The following is a 15,649-nucleotide window of genomic DNA, read 5'->3' as shown; positions in this document are numbered from 1 at the left end:
TAATCTAGCTAATTGCAAAGCGGCATCTAAAATAAAAGAATTAGCCAACTTAAGTGCGTGAACTCTGTCCATAACCTCCTCATATGGAGTCTCTCTACTGAGCGACTTTTCTAGTTCCTCGAACCAGAACCACGCTGCTGTAGTGACAGGAACAATGCACAAAATGGGTTGCAGAAGGTAACCTTGCTGTACAAAAATCTTTTTAAGCAAACCCTCCAATTTTTTATCCATAGGATCTTTGAAAGCACAATTATCCTCGATAGGAATAGTAGTGCGCTTGGCTAGTGTAGAAACTGCCCCCTCGACCTTAGGGACTGTCTGCCATAAGTCCTTTCTGGGGTCGACCATAGGAAATAATTTCTTAAATATAGGAGGGGGGACAAAAAGGTATGCCGGGCTTCTCCCACTCCTTATTCACTATGTCCGCCACCCGCTTGGGTATAGGAAAAGCGTCGGGGTGTACCGGAACCTCTAGGAACTTGTCCATCTTGCATAATTTTTCTGGAATGACCAGGTTGTCACAATCATCCAGAGTAGATAACACCTCCTTAAGCAGTGCGCGGAGATGCACTAATTTAAATGTCATAACATCAGGTTCAGCCTGTTGAGAAATTTTTCCTGAATCTGAAATTTCCCCATCTGACAAAACCTCCCTCATGGCCCCTTCAGATTGGTGTGAGGGTATGACAGAGCAATCATCATCAGCGCCCTCTTGCTCCTCAGTGTTTAAAACAGAGCAATCGCGCTCTCTCTGATATGCAGGCATTTTGGATAAAATATTTGCTATGGAGTTATCCATTACTGCCGTCAATTGTTGCATAGTAATAAGCATTTGCGCGCTAGAAGTACTAGGGGCCTCCTGCGTGGGCAAAACTGGTATAGACACAGGAGATGATTACTGAATATGTGAAAAAATATGAAGGAATTGTTCAAAATTTACCAAATTTTCATTTACCAAATTTTCTTAAAGCATTCAAAGTATTGCACACCAATTTTCAGAGCTTTAACCCTTAAAATAACGAAACCGGAGTCGGTTAAAGTTTTAACCCCTCTACAGTCCCAGCTACAACCTTTGCTGCGACTCTACCAAACCCAGGGGGGAATACGATACCAAATGAAGCCTTCTAGGAACTTTTCCAACTACTTTCAGATCCTCACACATGCATCTGCATGTCTTGCTCTCAAAAGTAACTGCGCAGTAATGGCGCGAAAATGAGGCTCAGCCTACAACTGGGAAGGCCCTTCCTGACTGGAAAAGGTGTCTAACACATAAACTTGGAACGTTTTTAACGTCAGGCACTAAGTGTGAATTACCAGCATAAACATGTATAAAATGCCCAAATAAAGCAATCGATTTTGCCCATAAAAGTGTCTACCAGTTTTATAGCCCATATTAAGCCCTTTATTCTGTTTGAGACTAAGAAAATGGCTTACCGGTCCCCATGAGGGGAAATGACAGCCTTCCAGCATTACACAGTCTTGTTAGAAATATGGCTAGTCATACCTTAAGCAGAAAAGTCTGCTAACTGTTTCCCCCAACTGAAGTTACTTCATCTCAACAGTCCTATGTGGAAACAGCAAACGATTTTAGTTACTGTCTGCTAAAATTATCTTCCTCTCACAAACAGAATTCTTCATCTCTTTCTGTTTCAGAGTAAATAGTACATACCAGCACTATTTTAAAATCACAAACTCTTGATAGTAGAATAAAAAAAACTACAACTAAACACCACACATACTCTTAACCATCTCCGTGGAGATGTTGCCTGTGCAACGGCAAAGAGAATGACTGGGGTGGGCGGAGCCTAGGAGGGACTCTATGGCCAGCTTTGCTGGGACTCTTTTGCCATTTCCTGTTGGGGAAGAGATTCCCACAAGTAAGGATGACGCCGTGGACCGGACACACCAATGTTGGAGAAAATAAAATTTATCTAGATACACCCCATAACAATCAAAATTATTATTTAACAATATGGGGGGAGGGCGGGTGTACGAAAAGTGGGTGAAATTAAATAATTGGATCAAAATAAAATCAAATTTGGAAGGTTGGCTTTTACTGCAGATTGAATGAATAGAAACATATGCAAAATACATGCATTGGTAAAAAGGTTTCTTATAAAAGTTATCACTGATTTAGTGTAAACATTCTCTGCATGTGCAGCAGACCCAACTACTCTCAGTGCACCAGCATTTGAAATACTTCAGCTGCTCAGCACACCAGTGGGGCTTGTATCATGTCGGCAATGAAACCGAGTCATGACTAGATGATACAAGCAGCTTAGGCTCTCTGCAAGTGCTGTGTTTAAAAGGCTTGTGCACAGTGCATACTTAAGAGAATTATACACTAAATTTTTCTTTGCATAAATGTTTTGTAGATGATCCATTTATATAGCCCATCTAGGGGTATTTTTGTAAAAATGTATAGTTTTGCTTTTTTTTTTTTAATTAACATTGTGCTGATTTTAAGACTCCAAACCAAGCGCCTAAGTTTTAGATGTATACAGACTTCAGATTGCTTCTGTTTGTATAATGGGTCTTTTCATATGCAGGGGAGTGTCTGCACTCAGCCCCTTTCAGTGGGTGTCCCAGTTTAACCTCATCCACAGTGCAACATTTGGAGCTTCTAAGGTGGTTTTTTTTGTTTGTTTTTTTTTAAAGATTTTATATACTGGATTTTTTTACATGGTTATAAGCAAATTGTTGTATACATCCCTTTAAATACACTTTTGAAACCGCTATAGCTTTTTATTAAAAGCATTTTTGCCAATACATGTATGCTTTTGTTCAAAACTGAAATGCATCCAGATGGCTTGCAATTTTGGCTGGAATGTCCCTTTAAATATTTGTTCCAATTATACTTTAAGAAAAAAAATTGAAAAAAAAATACTATCCTCTTAAAATACTCTTACAGTACTGCTTTATTTTCCTATGAATCTGCAATATTTTACACATCCCTAAGCTTTATGCTTACCATGGTGTGCATTGATGTGGATAAACTTTAAATACAGTTATATACAAACATAAGGACACTGTAGACTATTTTTTTTTATTTGTATTATTCCACGAACCACTTAAGCAGCAACTCTCTGATACAAAGAACACAATACAATGTTATACAAGGAGGAAAAAAAATGTCAAATGCATGTGGTACTCAAAATAATCCGATAATTTAGACACAGAAACCACTTCACTACAGGTGAACGGCATCAGGCATTCTGAGAAGTGTTAAAGTCTACGATCCTTGAGCTTCTAGCTCAGAAGGTTGTATGTCAGGTTCTTCATCGTTGTAAATATTTTCAGCCTGCAAAAATAAATTTACTCAGCAAGGATGCCAAATAGTCTTATTTTCATAATCATGAGTATGAAGAGCCTTATGACTTCTCTTGACACTTATATGAGTAGTTCTTAAAACTAAAATTGATTTAATCTAATCATTTCCACATTTTCATACTCACCATCTGCCAAATCTGCATGATGTTATCTTCAGACACAGAACAAATTACCCAGGGTTCATTAGGGTTCCAGCTGAAGTCTGAGATCTTTGCAGTGTGACCACCATGGATAAACTGAGAAAAAATAAGTTGTTAAAAATCAAAAGGTTTTGTTCTCAACTATAAATGCAATAAAGTGTTAAAAAGGAATGGTCTACTTGATTTTTGTTATGGTTTAAAGAGATAAAGAACACATGTACTACCCATTCCCCAGCTTTGCACAAACACACATTAATATTCTTTTAATTAATTATATTATTAATATATATTAATATTCTATAACCTCTAATCATCTGCCCGTTTTAAGCCCCTGCAGGCCGCCTCTTATCCCTGCATTTTATTAGCTTTTCACAACCAGTGCTAGTTCATGTGTTTCCAATATAGATAGCATTGGGCTCACTCCTGTGGGATTTTGCATGAACCAGCACTAACTGGCTAAAATGCAAGTTTGAAAAAAGCACTGGGATAAGGGCTTAGACACAAGGTAGGAGGAACACCACAACAGATTAAAAGGGTGCAAATCTGTCAGAGACTCCTCACTCAGTCCCAAAACATAGAATCAAAGTCCATAAAGACAGCAGGACTCTCTTTCAAAGTTCATGGATAATTCATAAATTTATAAAGACACCAAGGTGCACAAAATGGACAATGTTTCGGACCTCAGTCATGTCCGTACAGTAAGGACTGAGATCTGAAACATTGTCCATTTTGTGCACCTTGGCGTCTTAATACATTTATGAATTATCCATGAACTTTGGAAGAGCTTAGTAGACAAGGTAATCAGAGGTTAAAAAAAAAACCAGTATATCAAATATAACTTCTGCAAAACTGGGAATGGGTAATAAAGGAATCATTTTCAAGCAGACTTTCCCTTTAAAGCTTATCAACATAAAATGATATTTAAAATTAAGCATGCTACATTCTGTATTTAAAATGTTCTTATTATACATCAGCTAATTACAGCTTTTCCCCCCACATATAACATTTCCAGATACTCTTAAATAACATTAAAGGGACACTGAACCCAAATTTTTTCTTTTGTAATTCAGAAAGAGCATGCAATTTTAAGCAACTTTCTAATTTACTCTTATTATCAATTTTTCTTCGTTCTATTGCTATCATTATTTGAAAAAGAAGGCATCTAAGCTTTTTTGGTTTCAGTACTCTGGACAGCACTTTTTTATTTGGTGGATGAATTTATCCACCAATAAGCAAGGACAACCCAGGTTGTTTACCAAAAATGGGCCGGCATCTAAACTTACATTCTTGCATTTCAAATAAAGATACCAAGAGAATTAATAAAAATTTGATAAAAAGGAGTAAATTCGAAATTTGCTTAAAATTTCATGCTCACTGAATTACAAAATTAAATTTTTGGGTACAGTGTCCCTTTAAGTTGATGGATAAAAAAGGATGGTTACTAATTATGGTATTTTTCTTTGTCTGCAGCTCTGTTCTAATTGCCAATTGGTAAATGTTATATATTTTCAAATTGGGCACTGCCATTTGCTCATGTATAGTCACAACCTGTGACAGAAGTTGTGAGAAGTTGTGGTTAGGACAATACAGATCAGGTTTTAAAAACTTAAAAATAAATACATTTGCTATATTTAACAAAAGCTACAGGAACAAAGCAATGCAGTCACTGCAAAAAAACAATTTATGCTTACCAGATAAATTCCTTTCTTTCCGGATAGGGAGAGTCCATGGCTTCATTTCTTACTTTTGGGAAATACAACACCTGGCCACCAGGAGGAGGCAAAGACACCCCACTCAGTCTTAAATATCCCCCCCACTCATTACCCCAGTCAATCTGCTGAGGGAACAAGGAAACGAAACATTAGGGTATAAATAGTGCCAAGAATAAAATAAGGGCCCGCCCACAGGCAAGAAAAAAACGGCGGGGGCCGTTGACACTCCCTATCCGGAAGTAAAGGAATTGATTTGTTAAGCATAAATTATGTTTTCCTTCCCAAGATAGGGAGAGTCCACGGCTTCATTCCTTACTGTTGGGAAAACTATACCCAAGCTCCAGGGGACACAATGAATAACGGGAGGGAACAAAAATGGAGACTGACCCTATTCTGAGGGCACCAAAACCTGCAAAACTGTTCTCCCGAAAGCAGCTTCAGCCGAAGCAAAAACATCAAACTTGTAAAATTTTGAAAAGTATGCAAGGAGGACCAGGTAGCCACCTTACAAATCTGATCCATAGAGGCCTCTTAAGGCCCAAGAGGAAACCACTGCTCTAGTGGAATGAGCCGTTATCCTCTCCGGAGGACGATGTCCCGCTGTATCGTAAGCTAAGCGGATGACACGCCTTAACCAAAAAGATAGGGAAGTCAAAGTAGCCTCATGCACCTTACGCTTCCCCAAATAGATAAAGAGGAAGATCGTCTAAATTCCTTATTAGCCTGAAGATAGAACTTCAAGTCGCGAACCACATCCAAATTGTGAAGCAAGCGTTCCTTCGATGAAGAGAACTCTTTTCCAAGTTTATCTTCCATCCATGTGATCGAAGACTAAGGGACTCCGAGAATTCTTCCGTAAGACGAAAGGATGGTGCTTGCACCAGAATATCGTCCAAGTATGGGGCTACTGCAATACCCTGATTCTGGCAATAGCTAGAAGAGCCCCCAGAACCATCGTAAATATGCTTGGAGCAGTAGCTAGGCCAAACGGAAGGGCAATGAATTGGAAGTACTGGTCCAGGAGTGCAAACCTCAGGAACTGAGTGTTCCCTGTGGATTGGAACATAAAGGTAAGCGTCCTTCAGATCTATAGTCATAAACTGGCCTACCTGAATTAAAGGAAGGATTGACCTTATTTTCTCCATCTTGAAGGAAGGGACATTGAGAAATTTGTTTAAGCACTTTAGGTCCAGAATTGGGAGGAAAGTTCCCTCCTTTGGGACCACGAAAAGGTTTGAATAAAGTCCCAAAACTTTTTCTTTGATAGGCACCGGGTCAACAACTCCTAAATGAGGATTCCGAATGCACCCTAGAAAGGCATAACTCTTTTCTGGTCTGATAGACAAATTCGAGAGAAGGAATCTGACCCTTATCAGATGAGATTTGAAGCCCATCTTGTATCCCTGAGATACCACCTCCAGGACCCACGGATCCTGTACGTCCTTGAACCAGGCATCTGAAAAGACAGTCTGCCCCCTACACGATCCCGGATCGAGGGCCACCCCTTCATGCCAATTTGTTTACGGTGGGCTTCTTATTCTGCTTGCATTTATTCCAGGACTGAGCCGGCTTCCAAGTACTCTTGGGTTGCTTGGGCTTGGAGGATTGTTGTCGATGGGATTTTGCAGAACGAAAATCAGGCCTGGACCAAATAAAATCTTTAGTAAGGAGTTAGGGTAGAAACACACCAGCGCCTCTGTTGAGGCTGAAATCCCCAAAAATGGATGTAATATAATTTCTTAAAATGGATACAATAAAATTTCTAAAAATATTTTATTAAATATAAATATAAAGAGTATTATCAAAATCGCAGGACAGAATAAAATGACATATGTTTTATCAAAATGCCCAAATCAAATAATGGTTGGCCAACCTTATGTAAAACAATTTAATCCATATAAATATAGTTAGCTAGGATTAAATACATAACTAACATAAAAGTCTCCCTGAGTAATGTGTTTATAGTACAACTAGAACAGTTTCCTTCTCAATATCGCAATGCGGGTTTAAGCACTCCGTGAGTGTATATCCTTAATATTTTTGTAAGCAGATAATGTGAGTATTTATAGTGGTATTTTCCGAACAGCTACAAACAATGATAGGTCTTTCCTCAAGCGTATAATTGCTCCTTGTACCTGTGGAGATAGTAAGCTGACAGTCTGGAGCAAGTAATCTTGCAATTTCCAAAAAAAAAAAAAAAGTACCTGGGTTTGGTAGACAAGTGCACTTGTTCCTAAGTTCTTTCGGTAGGTAGAATAACCTGGTCCGTTATTGGTTTGTGATTCTCGCCGGTTATGGAGCCGTCAGTTGTTGTTCGGCGTTCTCCCGCTGTGTGAACAGAGACCGCGCCTTCTCCAGAAGGGGCTCTGATTGGTTCACTCCTTGGGGGTGTTGTCGCTCTCTCTAAATTGACAGCTCTGCGGCAGTAATCCCGTATCGGTCTGTGGGTCTATGTATGGAGTTGTTAGCAACGCGTTTCCAATGAACTTAATCAGCCTTTCTCAAGCTATCACTCCATGTTTTTACTGAGGTTTAAATATCCGGTTCATTACTCCCATTGGCTAATTCGTATCAGAGTTAATTTAATTGGTAAACTTATGTATAAACAGCATGAATAAATAGAATAAAAACAGAATTTATGTTTACCTGATAAATTACTTTCTCCAACGGTGTGTCCGGTCCACGGCGTCATCCTTACTTGTGGGATATTCTCTTCCCCAACAGGAAATGGCAAAGAGCCCAGCAAAGCTGGTCACATGATCCCTCCTAGGCTCCGCCTTCCCCAGTCATTCGACCGACGTAAAGGAGGAATATTTGCATAGGAGAAATCATGATACCGTGGTGACTGTAGTTAGAGAAAATAAATCATCAGACCTGATTAAAAAACCAGGGCGGGCCGTGGACCGGACACACCGTTGGAGAAAGTAATTTATCAGGTAAACATAAATTCTGTTTTCTCCAACATAGGTGTGTCCGGTCCACGGCGTCATCCTTACTTGTGGGAACCAATACCAAAGCTTTAGGACACGGATGATGGGAGGGAGCAAATCAGGTCACCTAGATGGAAGGCACCACGGCTTGCAAAACCTTTCTCCCAAAAATAGCCTCAGAAGAAGCAAAAGTATCAAATTTGTAAAATTTGGTAAAAGTGTGCAGTGAAGACCAAGTCGCTGCCTTACATATCTGATCAACAGAAGCCTCGTTCTTGAAGGCCCATGTGGAAGCCACAGCCCTAGTGGAATGAGCTGTGATTCTTTCAGGAGGCTGCCGTCCGGCAGTCTCATAAGCCAATCTGATGATGCTTTTAAGCCAAAAAGAGAGAGAGGTAGAAGTTGCTTTTTGACCTCTCCTTTTACCAGAATAAACAACAAACAAGGAAGATGTTTGTCTGAAATCCTTTGTAGCCTCTAAATAGAATTTTAGAGCACGAACTACATCCAAATTGTGCAACAAACGTTCCTTCTTTGAAACTGGATTCGGGCACAAAGAAGGCACAACTATCTCCTGGTTAATATTTTTGTTAGAAACAACTTTCGGAAGAAAACCAGGTTTAGTACGCAAAACCACCTTATCTGCATGGAACACCAGATAAGGAGGAGAACACTGCAGAGCAGATAACTCTGAAACTCTTCTAGCAGAAGAAATTGCAACCAAAAACAAAACTTTCCAAGATAATAACTTAATATCTACGGAATGTAAGGGTTCAAACGGAACCCCTTGAAGAACTGAAAGAACTAAATTGAGACTCCAAGGAGGAGTCAAAGGTTTGTAAACAGGCTTGATTCTAACCAGAGCCTGAACAAAAGCCTGAACGTCTGGCACAGCCGCCAGCTTCTTGTGAAGTAAAACAGATAAAGCAGAAATCTGTCCCTTCAAAGAACTTGCAGATAATCCTTTCTCCAAACCCTCTTGTAGAAAGGACAGAATCTTAGGAATTTTTACCCTGTTCCATGGGAATCCTTTCGATTCGCACCAACAGATATATTTCTTCCATACTTTATGGTAAATTTTTCTAGTTACAGGCTTTCTAGCCTGAATAAGAGTATCAATGACAGAATCTGAGAACCCACGCTTTGATAAAATCAAGCGTTCAATCTCCAAGCAGTCAGTTGGAGTGATGCCAGATTCGGATGTTCGAACGGACCTTGAACAAGAAGGTCCCGTCTCAAAGGTAGCTTCCATGGTGGAGCCGATGACATATTCACCAGGTCTGCATACCAAGTTCTGCGTGGCCACGCAGGAGCTATCAAGATCACCGAAGCCCTCTCCTGATTGATCCTGGCTACCAGCCTGTGAATGAGAGGAAACGGTGGGAACACATAAGCTAGGTTGAAGGTCCAGGGCGCTACTAGTGCATCTACTAGAGTCGCCTTGGGATCCCTGGATCTGGACCCGTAGCAAGGAACCTTGAAGTTCTGACGAGACGCCATCAGATCCATGTCTGGAATGCCCCATAATTGAGTTATTTGGGCAAAGATTTCCGGATGGAGTTCCCACTCCCCCGGATGAAAAGTCTGACGACTCAGAAAATCCGCTTCCCAATTTTCCACTCCTGGGATGTGGATAGCAGACAAGTGGCAGGAGTGAAGCTCCGCCCAGTGAATTACTTTGGTCACTTCTTCCATCGCCAGGGAACTCCTTGTTCCCCCCTGATGGTTGATATATGCAACAGTCGTCATGTTGTCTGATTGAAATCTTATGAATTTGGCCTTTGCTAGTTGAGGCCAAGCCTTGAGAGCATTGAATATCGCTCTCAGTTCCAGAATGTTTATCGGGAGAAGAGATTCTTCCCGAAACCATAGACCCTGAGCCTTCAGGTGTTTCCAGACCGCGCCCCAGCCCACCAGGCTGGCGTCGGTCGTTACAATGACCCACTCTGGTCTTCTGAAGCTCATCCCTTGGGACAGGTTGTCCAGGGTCAGCCACCAACGGAGTGAATCTCTGGTCCTCTGATCTACTTGGATCGTCGGGGACAAATCTGTATAATCCCCATTCCACTGTCTGAGCATGCACAGTTGTAATGGTCTTAGATGAATTCGCGCAAAAGGAACTATGTCCATTGCCGCAACCATCAAACCTATTACTTCCATGCACTGCGCTATGGAAGGAAGAAGAACAGAATGAAGTACTTGACAAGAGCTTAGAAGTTTTGATTTTCTGGCTTCTGTCAGAAAAATCTTCATTTCCAAGGAGTCTATTATTGTTCCCAAGAAGGGAACTCTTGTTGACGGGAATAGAGAACTTTTTTCTACGTTCACTTTCCACCCGTGAGATCTGAGAAAGGCTAGGACAATGTCCGTATGAGCCTTTGCTTGTGGCAGAGACGACGCTTGAATCAGTATGTCGTCCAAGTAGGGTACTACTGCAATGCCCCTTGGCCTTAGCACCGCTAGAAGGGACCCTAGTACCTTTGTGAAAATTCTTGGAGCAGTGGCTAGTCCGAATGGAAGTGCCACGAACTGGTAATGCTTGTCCAGAAAGGCGAATCTTAGGAACCGATGATGTTCCTTGTGGATAGGAATATGTAGATACGCATCCTTTAAATCCACCGTGGTCATGAATTGACCTTCCTGGATGGTAGGAAGAATTGTCCGAATGGTTTCCATCTTGAACGATGGGACCTTGAGAAACTTGTTTAGGATCTTGAGATCTAAAATTGGTCTGAATGTTCCCTCTTTTTTGGGAACTATGAACAGATTGGAGTAAAACCCCATCCCTTGTTCTCCTAATGGAACAGGATGAATCACTCCCATTTTCAACAGGTCTTCTACACAATGTAAGAATGCCTGTCTTTTTATTTGGTCTGAAGACAATTGAGACCTGTGGAACCTTCCCCTTGGGGGTAGTTCCTTGAATTCCAGGAGATAACCTTGAGAAACTATTTCTAGCGCCCAAGCCTGAGCGAAGAGAGAGAGTCTGCCCCCCACCAGATCCGGTCCCGGATCGGGGGCCAGCATCTCATGCTGTCTTGGTAGCGGTAGCGGGCTTCTTGGCCTGCTTACCTTTGTTCCAGCCTTGCATCGGTCTCCAGGCTGGCTTGGTTTGAGAAGAATTACCCTCTTGCTTAGAGGATGTAGAATTTGAGGCTGGTCCGTTTCTACGAAAGGGACGAAAATGTGTTTTATTTTTAGCCTTAAAAGACCTATCCTGAGGAAGGGCGTGGCCCTTTCCTCCAGTGATGTCTGAAATAATCTCTTTCAAGTCAGGGCCAAACAGCGTTTTCCCCTTGAAAGGGATGTTAAGCAATCTGTTCTTGGAGGACACATCCGCTGACCAAGACTTCAGCCAAAGCGCTCTGCGCGCCACAATAGCAAAGCCTGAATTTTTCGCCGCTAATCTAGCTAATTGCAAAGTGGCGTCTAAGGTAAAAGAGTTAGCCAACTTAAGTGCTTGAACTCTGTCCATAACCTCCTCATAAGAGGATGCTTGATTGAGCGACTTTTCTAGTTCCTCTAACCAGAAACACGCTGCTGTAGTGACAGGAACAATGCATGAAATTGGTTGTAGAAGGTAACCTTGCTGAACAAACATCTTTTTAAGCAAACCCTCTAATTTTTTATCCATAGGATCTTTGAAAGCACAACTATCTTCTATAGGGATAGTGGTGCGTTTGTTTAGAGTAGAAACCGCCCCCTCGACCTTGGGGACTGTCTGCCATAAGTCCTTCCTGGGGTCGACCATAGGAAATAATTTCTTAAATATAGGGGGAGGGACAAAAAGGTATGCCGGGCCTTTCCCATTCTTTATTTACAATGTCCGCCACCCGCTTGGGTATAGGAAAAGCTTCGGGGGCACCGGGACCTCTAGGAACCTGTCCATCTTACATAATTTCTCTGGAATGACCAAATTGTCACAATCATCCAGAGTAGATAACACCTCCTTAAGCAGAGCGCGGAGATGTTCCAATTTAAATTTAAATGTAATAACGTCAGGTTCAGCTTGTTGAGAAATTTTTCCTGAATCTGAAATTTCTCCCTCAGACAAAACCTCCCTAGCCCCTTCAGACTGGTGTAAGGGCATGACAGAACCATTATCAGCGCCCTCATGCTCTTCAGTATCTAAAACAGAGCAGTCGCGCTTTCGCTGATAAGTGGGCATTTTGGCTAAAATGTTTAATAGAATTATCCATTACAGCCGTTAATTGTTGCATAGTAAGGAGGATTGGCGCACTAGATGCACTAGGGACCTCCTGAGTGGGCAAGACTGGTGTAGACATAGAAGGAGATGATGCAGTACCATGCTTACTCCCCTCACTTAAGGAATCATTTTGGGCAACATTACTATCAGTGGCATCATTGTCCCTACTTTGTTTGTCACATTCATCACATATTTAAATGGAGAGGAACCTTGGCTTCCGAACATACAGAACATCGTCTATCTGATAGTTCAGACATGTTAATAGGCATAAACTTGATAACAAAGCACAAAAAACGTTTTAAAATAAAACCGTTACTGTCTCTTTAAATTTTAAACTGAACACACTTTTTTACTGAATATACGCAAAAGTATGAAAGAAATGTTCAAAATTCACCAAAATGTCACCAGTGTGTCATAAAGCCTTAAAAGTATTGCACACCAAATTTGAAAGCTTTAACTCTTAAAATAACGGAACCGGAGCCGTTTTTACATTTAACCCCTATACAGTCCCTGGTATCTGCTTTGCTGAGACCCAACCAAGCCCAGAGCGGAATACGATACCAAATGACACCTTCAATAAGCTTTTTCAGTGGACCTGAGCTCCTCACACATGCATCTGCATGCCTTGCTTCTCAAAAACAACTGCGCATTAGTGGCGCGAAAATGAGGCTCTGCCTATGACTAGAAAAGGCCCCCAGTGAAAAAGGTGTCCAATACAGTGCCTGCCGTTTTTTTAACAAAATTCCCAAGATTAAAATAACTCTCCAAAGTTATAAACCATTAAATATGCTTATAAAGTAATCGTTTTGGCCCAGAAAAATGTCTACCAGTCTTTAAAGCCCTTTTATTCTTATATTGAAAATTAAGAAAATGGCTTACCGGATCCCATAGGGAAAATGACAGCTTCCAGCATTACCAAGTCTTGTTAGAAATGTGTCATACCTCAAGCAGCCAAAGTCTGCTCACTGTTTCCCCCAACTGAAGTTAATTCCTCTCAACAGTCCTGTGTGGAAACAGCCATCGATTTTAGTAACGGTTGCTAAAATCATTTTCCTCTTACAAACAGAAATCTTCATCTCTTTTCTGTTTCAGAGTAAATAGTACATACCAGCACTATTTTAAAATAAACTCTTGATAGAAGAATAAAAACTACATTTAAACACCAAAAAACTCAGCCATCTCCGTGGAGATGTTGCCTGTGCAACGGCAAAGAGAATGACTGGGGAAGGCGGAGCCTAGGAGGGATCATGTGACCAGCTTTGCTGGGCTCTATGCCATTTCCTGTTGGGGAAGAGAATATCCCACAAGTAAGGATGACGCCGTGGACCGGACACACCTATGTTGGAGAAATGAATAAAATATTTAGAAATCTAATTGGGCATTTTGATCATTAAAACATGTAAGCTAAGATTCTAAAAAGATATCTATAGGTTTTGCTTATAATCCGAGGATATGGGCAAGAGATATGGGCAAAAATAAAGACAATTTTTTTTTTTGCATATTTCAGTATTTTAAAACTTCGGTTTTAGCAAGGGGTAAAAATTTATATGTACATAATTTAAGTATATAATTTTTTGTTTCATTTGTTTGTATATTGAAAAGGATCCCTTCATTCTTACTATTCAATAATTTAGTAATAAGCATTCTTTGGGTTTTAATTCTATCATGGATATATAATCATTTTAAGTTCTTAAAATTAAAACATCGGATGGATGTGCAGATTTTTATTACAAAGGCTGGGGTTAGTAAATATTATAAATTACTATTTTACTGTTTATAACAAAGAATTTAAGAATTTAGAAAGCAATTTAGACTAAAGTCTAGGTTTAGGCCTTTTGGTTTTAGTGTTTGGAGTTCGAAAATCCACTTCGCCTCTTTCTGTAGAAGTATATTTGATAAGTTCCCACCTCTTTTTTTTTCTTATTTAGTTTAGTAATTGCTGTGAAGCTAAAAAATTTTAAGTTATTATTACAACACGTTCTAAAGTGTTTAGCTACCGGAAGATCTTTATTCCTCTCTTTTTCTGAATTTTCAATTGAGTTTAAATGTTCTCTTATTCTCTCTCTGACTGATCTTTCCGTCTCTCCTGTGTATTGTTTTCCACATTTTTTACACGTTATTAAGTAAATAACGTTAGTATCCACACATCTAATAGTTTCTTTAATTTTATATTCCATGTTCGTATTAGTAGATCTAAAAGTTTTTGTTTTATTCGCATATTTGCATGCCTTGCAAGTTATGCAAGGGTAGAACCCGTGTAATTTTTCTCCTAATACTCCTCTAGTAACCATACAGTTGTTTTGTTTGAAAGTGGGTGCCAGTTTGCTTTTTAGATTATTTGTCTTTTTATATATAAACTTTGGGGCCTCTGGCAGTCTTTCCCCTAAATGGGGGTCTGATTTTAAGATCTTCCAATGTGATTTTATTATTTTTTCTAATATTACCCTGTCTTCACTATACTGTGTTATGAAAGGCAGGAAAATTTCTTCATTCGGTGCATAAGTTGTTATAGGTTTTTTGGGTTTGTATTGTAATATATCTTTTCTATCTGTTTCTCTAACTTTCATTCTTTCAATCTCTATTTTCTCTTCTGAGTAGCCTCTATGTATGAACTTATTCTTTAGGATCTCAGACTGGATTTCAAAATCTTGTATTTCTTTACAATTCCTTTTTAAACGTAAGAATTGGCCTCTTGGGATATTCCCTTTCCATTTTTGGAGATGACAACTAGTTTCGTGGATGAAATTGTTCGCATCTACTTCTTTAAAAAACGTTGTTGTTAGAACCTTATTTTTTATGTTAATCTCCAAGTCTAGATAATTGACTGTTACTTTGCTAGTTTCTGCTGTAAACTTTAAATTGAGATTATTCACATTCATACTTTCAAGATAGTCTTGTAGGTCCTCTGTACTCCCTTTCCATATAAAAAAAAAAGATCATCTATAAATCTCTTATAGATGATTATGTTATTTCTGTATGGGCTTTGGTTTATGAACTGTGTTACTTAATACTTAAAGGGACATTATACACTCATTTTTTCTTTGCATAAATGTTTTGTAGATAATCTATTTATATAGCCCATAAAGTTTTTTTTTTAATTAATGTATAGTTTTGCTTATTTTTAAATAACATTGCTCTGATTTTCAGACTCCTAACCAAGCCCCAAAGCTTTATGTGAATACGCTCGACTACCTACTCCAGCTTGCTCCTGTTTGTGTAAAGGGTCTTTTCATATGCAAAAGAAGGGGGAGGGGGGGAGTGTCTTATTTGCCACTTGCAGTGGGCTTTCCAGCTACCTTTTCAACAGAGCCAAAGTGACAGCTTCTAAGT

General features: G+C 39.8%; 1 protein-coding gene across 2 annotated transcripts in view; it reads right to left on the bottom strand.

Moving 5' to 3' along the window:
* Positions 1-3,027: 3,027 nt before the first annotated feature.
* The window catches only part of RBBP7 (RB binding protein 7, chromatin remodeling factor), a 73,175-nt gene continuing 60,553 nt past the window's right edge, over positions 3,028-15,649 (bottom strand). For both annotated transcript variants that reach the window (XM_053707399.1, XM_053707400.1), the window contains exons 11-12: positions 3,456-3,566; positions 3,028-3,301 (exon numbers count right to left, since the gene is read on the bottom strand). In XM_053707399.1, the coding sequence (XP_053563374.1) occupies positions 3,233-3,301; positions 3,456-3,566 (180 nt within the window). In that variant the 3' untranslated portion in view covers positions 3,028-3,232. The remainder of the gene's footprint in view (positions 3,302-3,455; positions 3,567-15,649) is intronic.

The sequence above is a fragment of the Bombina bombina genome, chromosome 3 (assembly GCF_027579735.1).
Source record: "Bombina bombina isolate aBomBom1 chromosome 3, aBomBom1.pri, whole genome shotgun sequence".
Classification (NCBI taxonomy): Eukaryota; Metazoa; Chordata; class Amphibia; order Anura; family Bombinatoridae; genus Bombina; species Bombina bombina.
The sequence above is the reverse complement of the archived record's forward strand: the minus strand, read 5'-3'. Positions and strand labels throughout refer to the sequence as shown.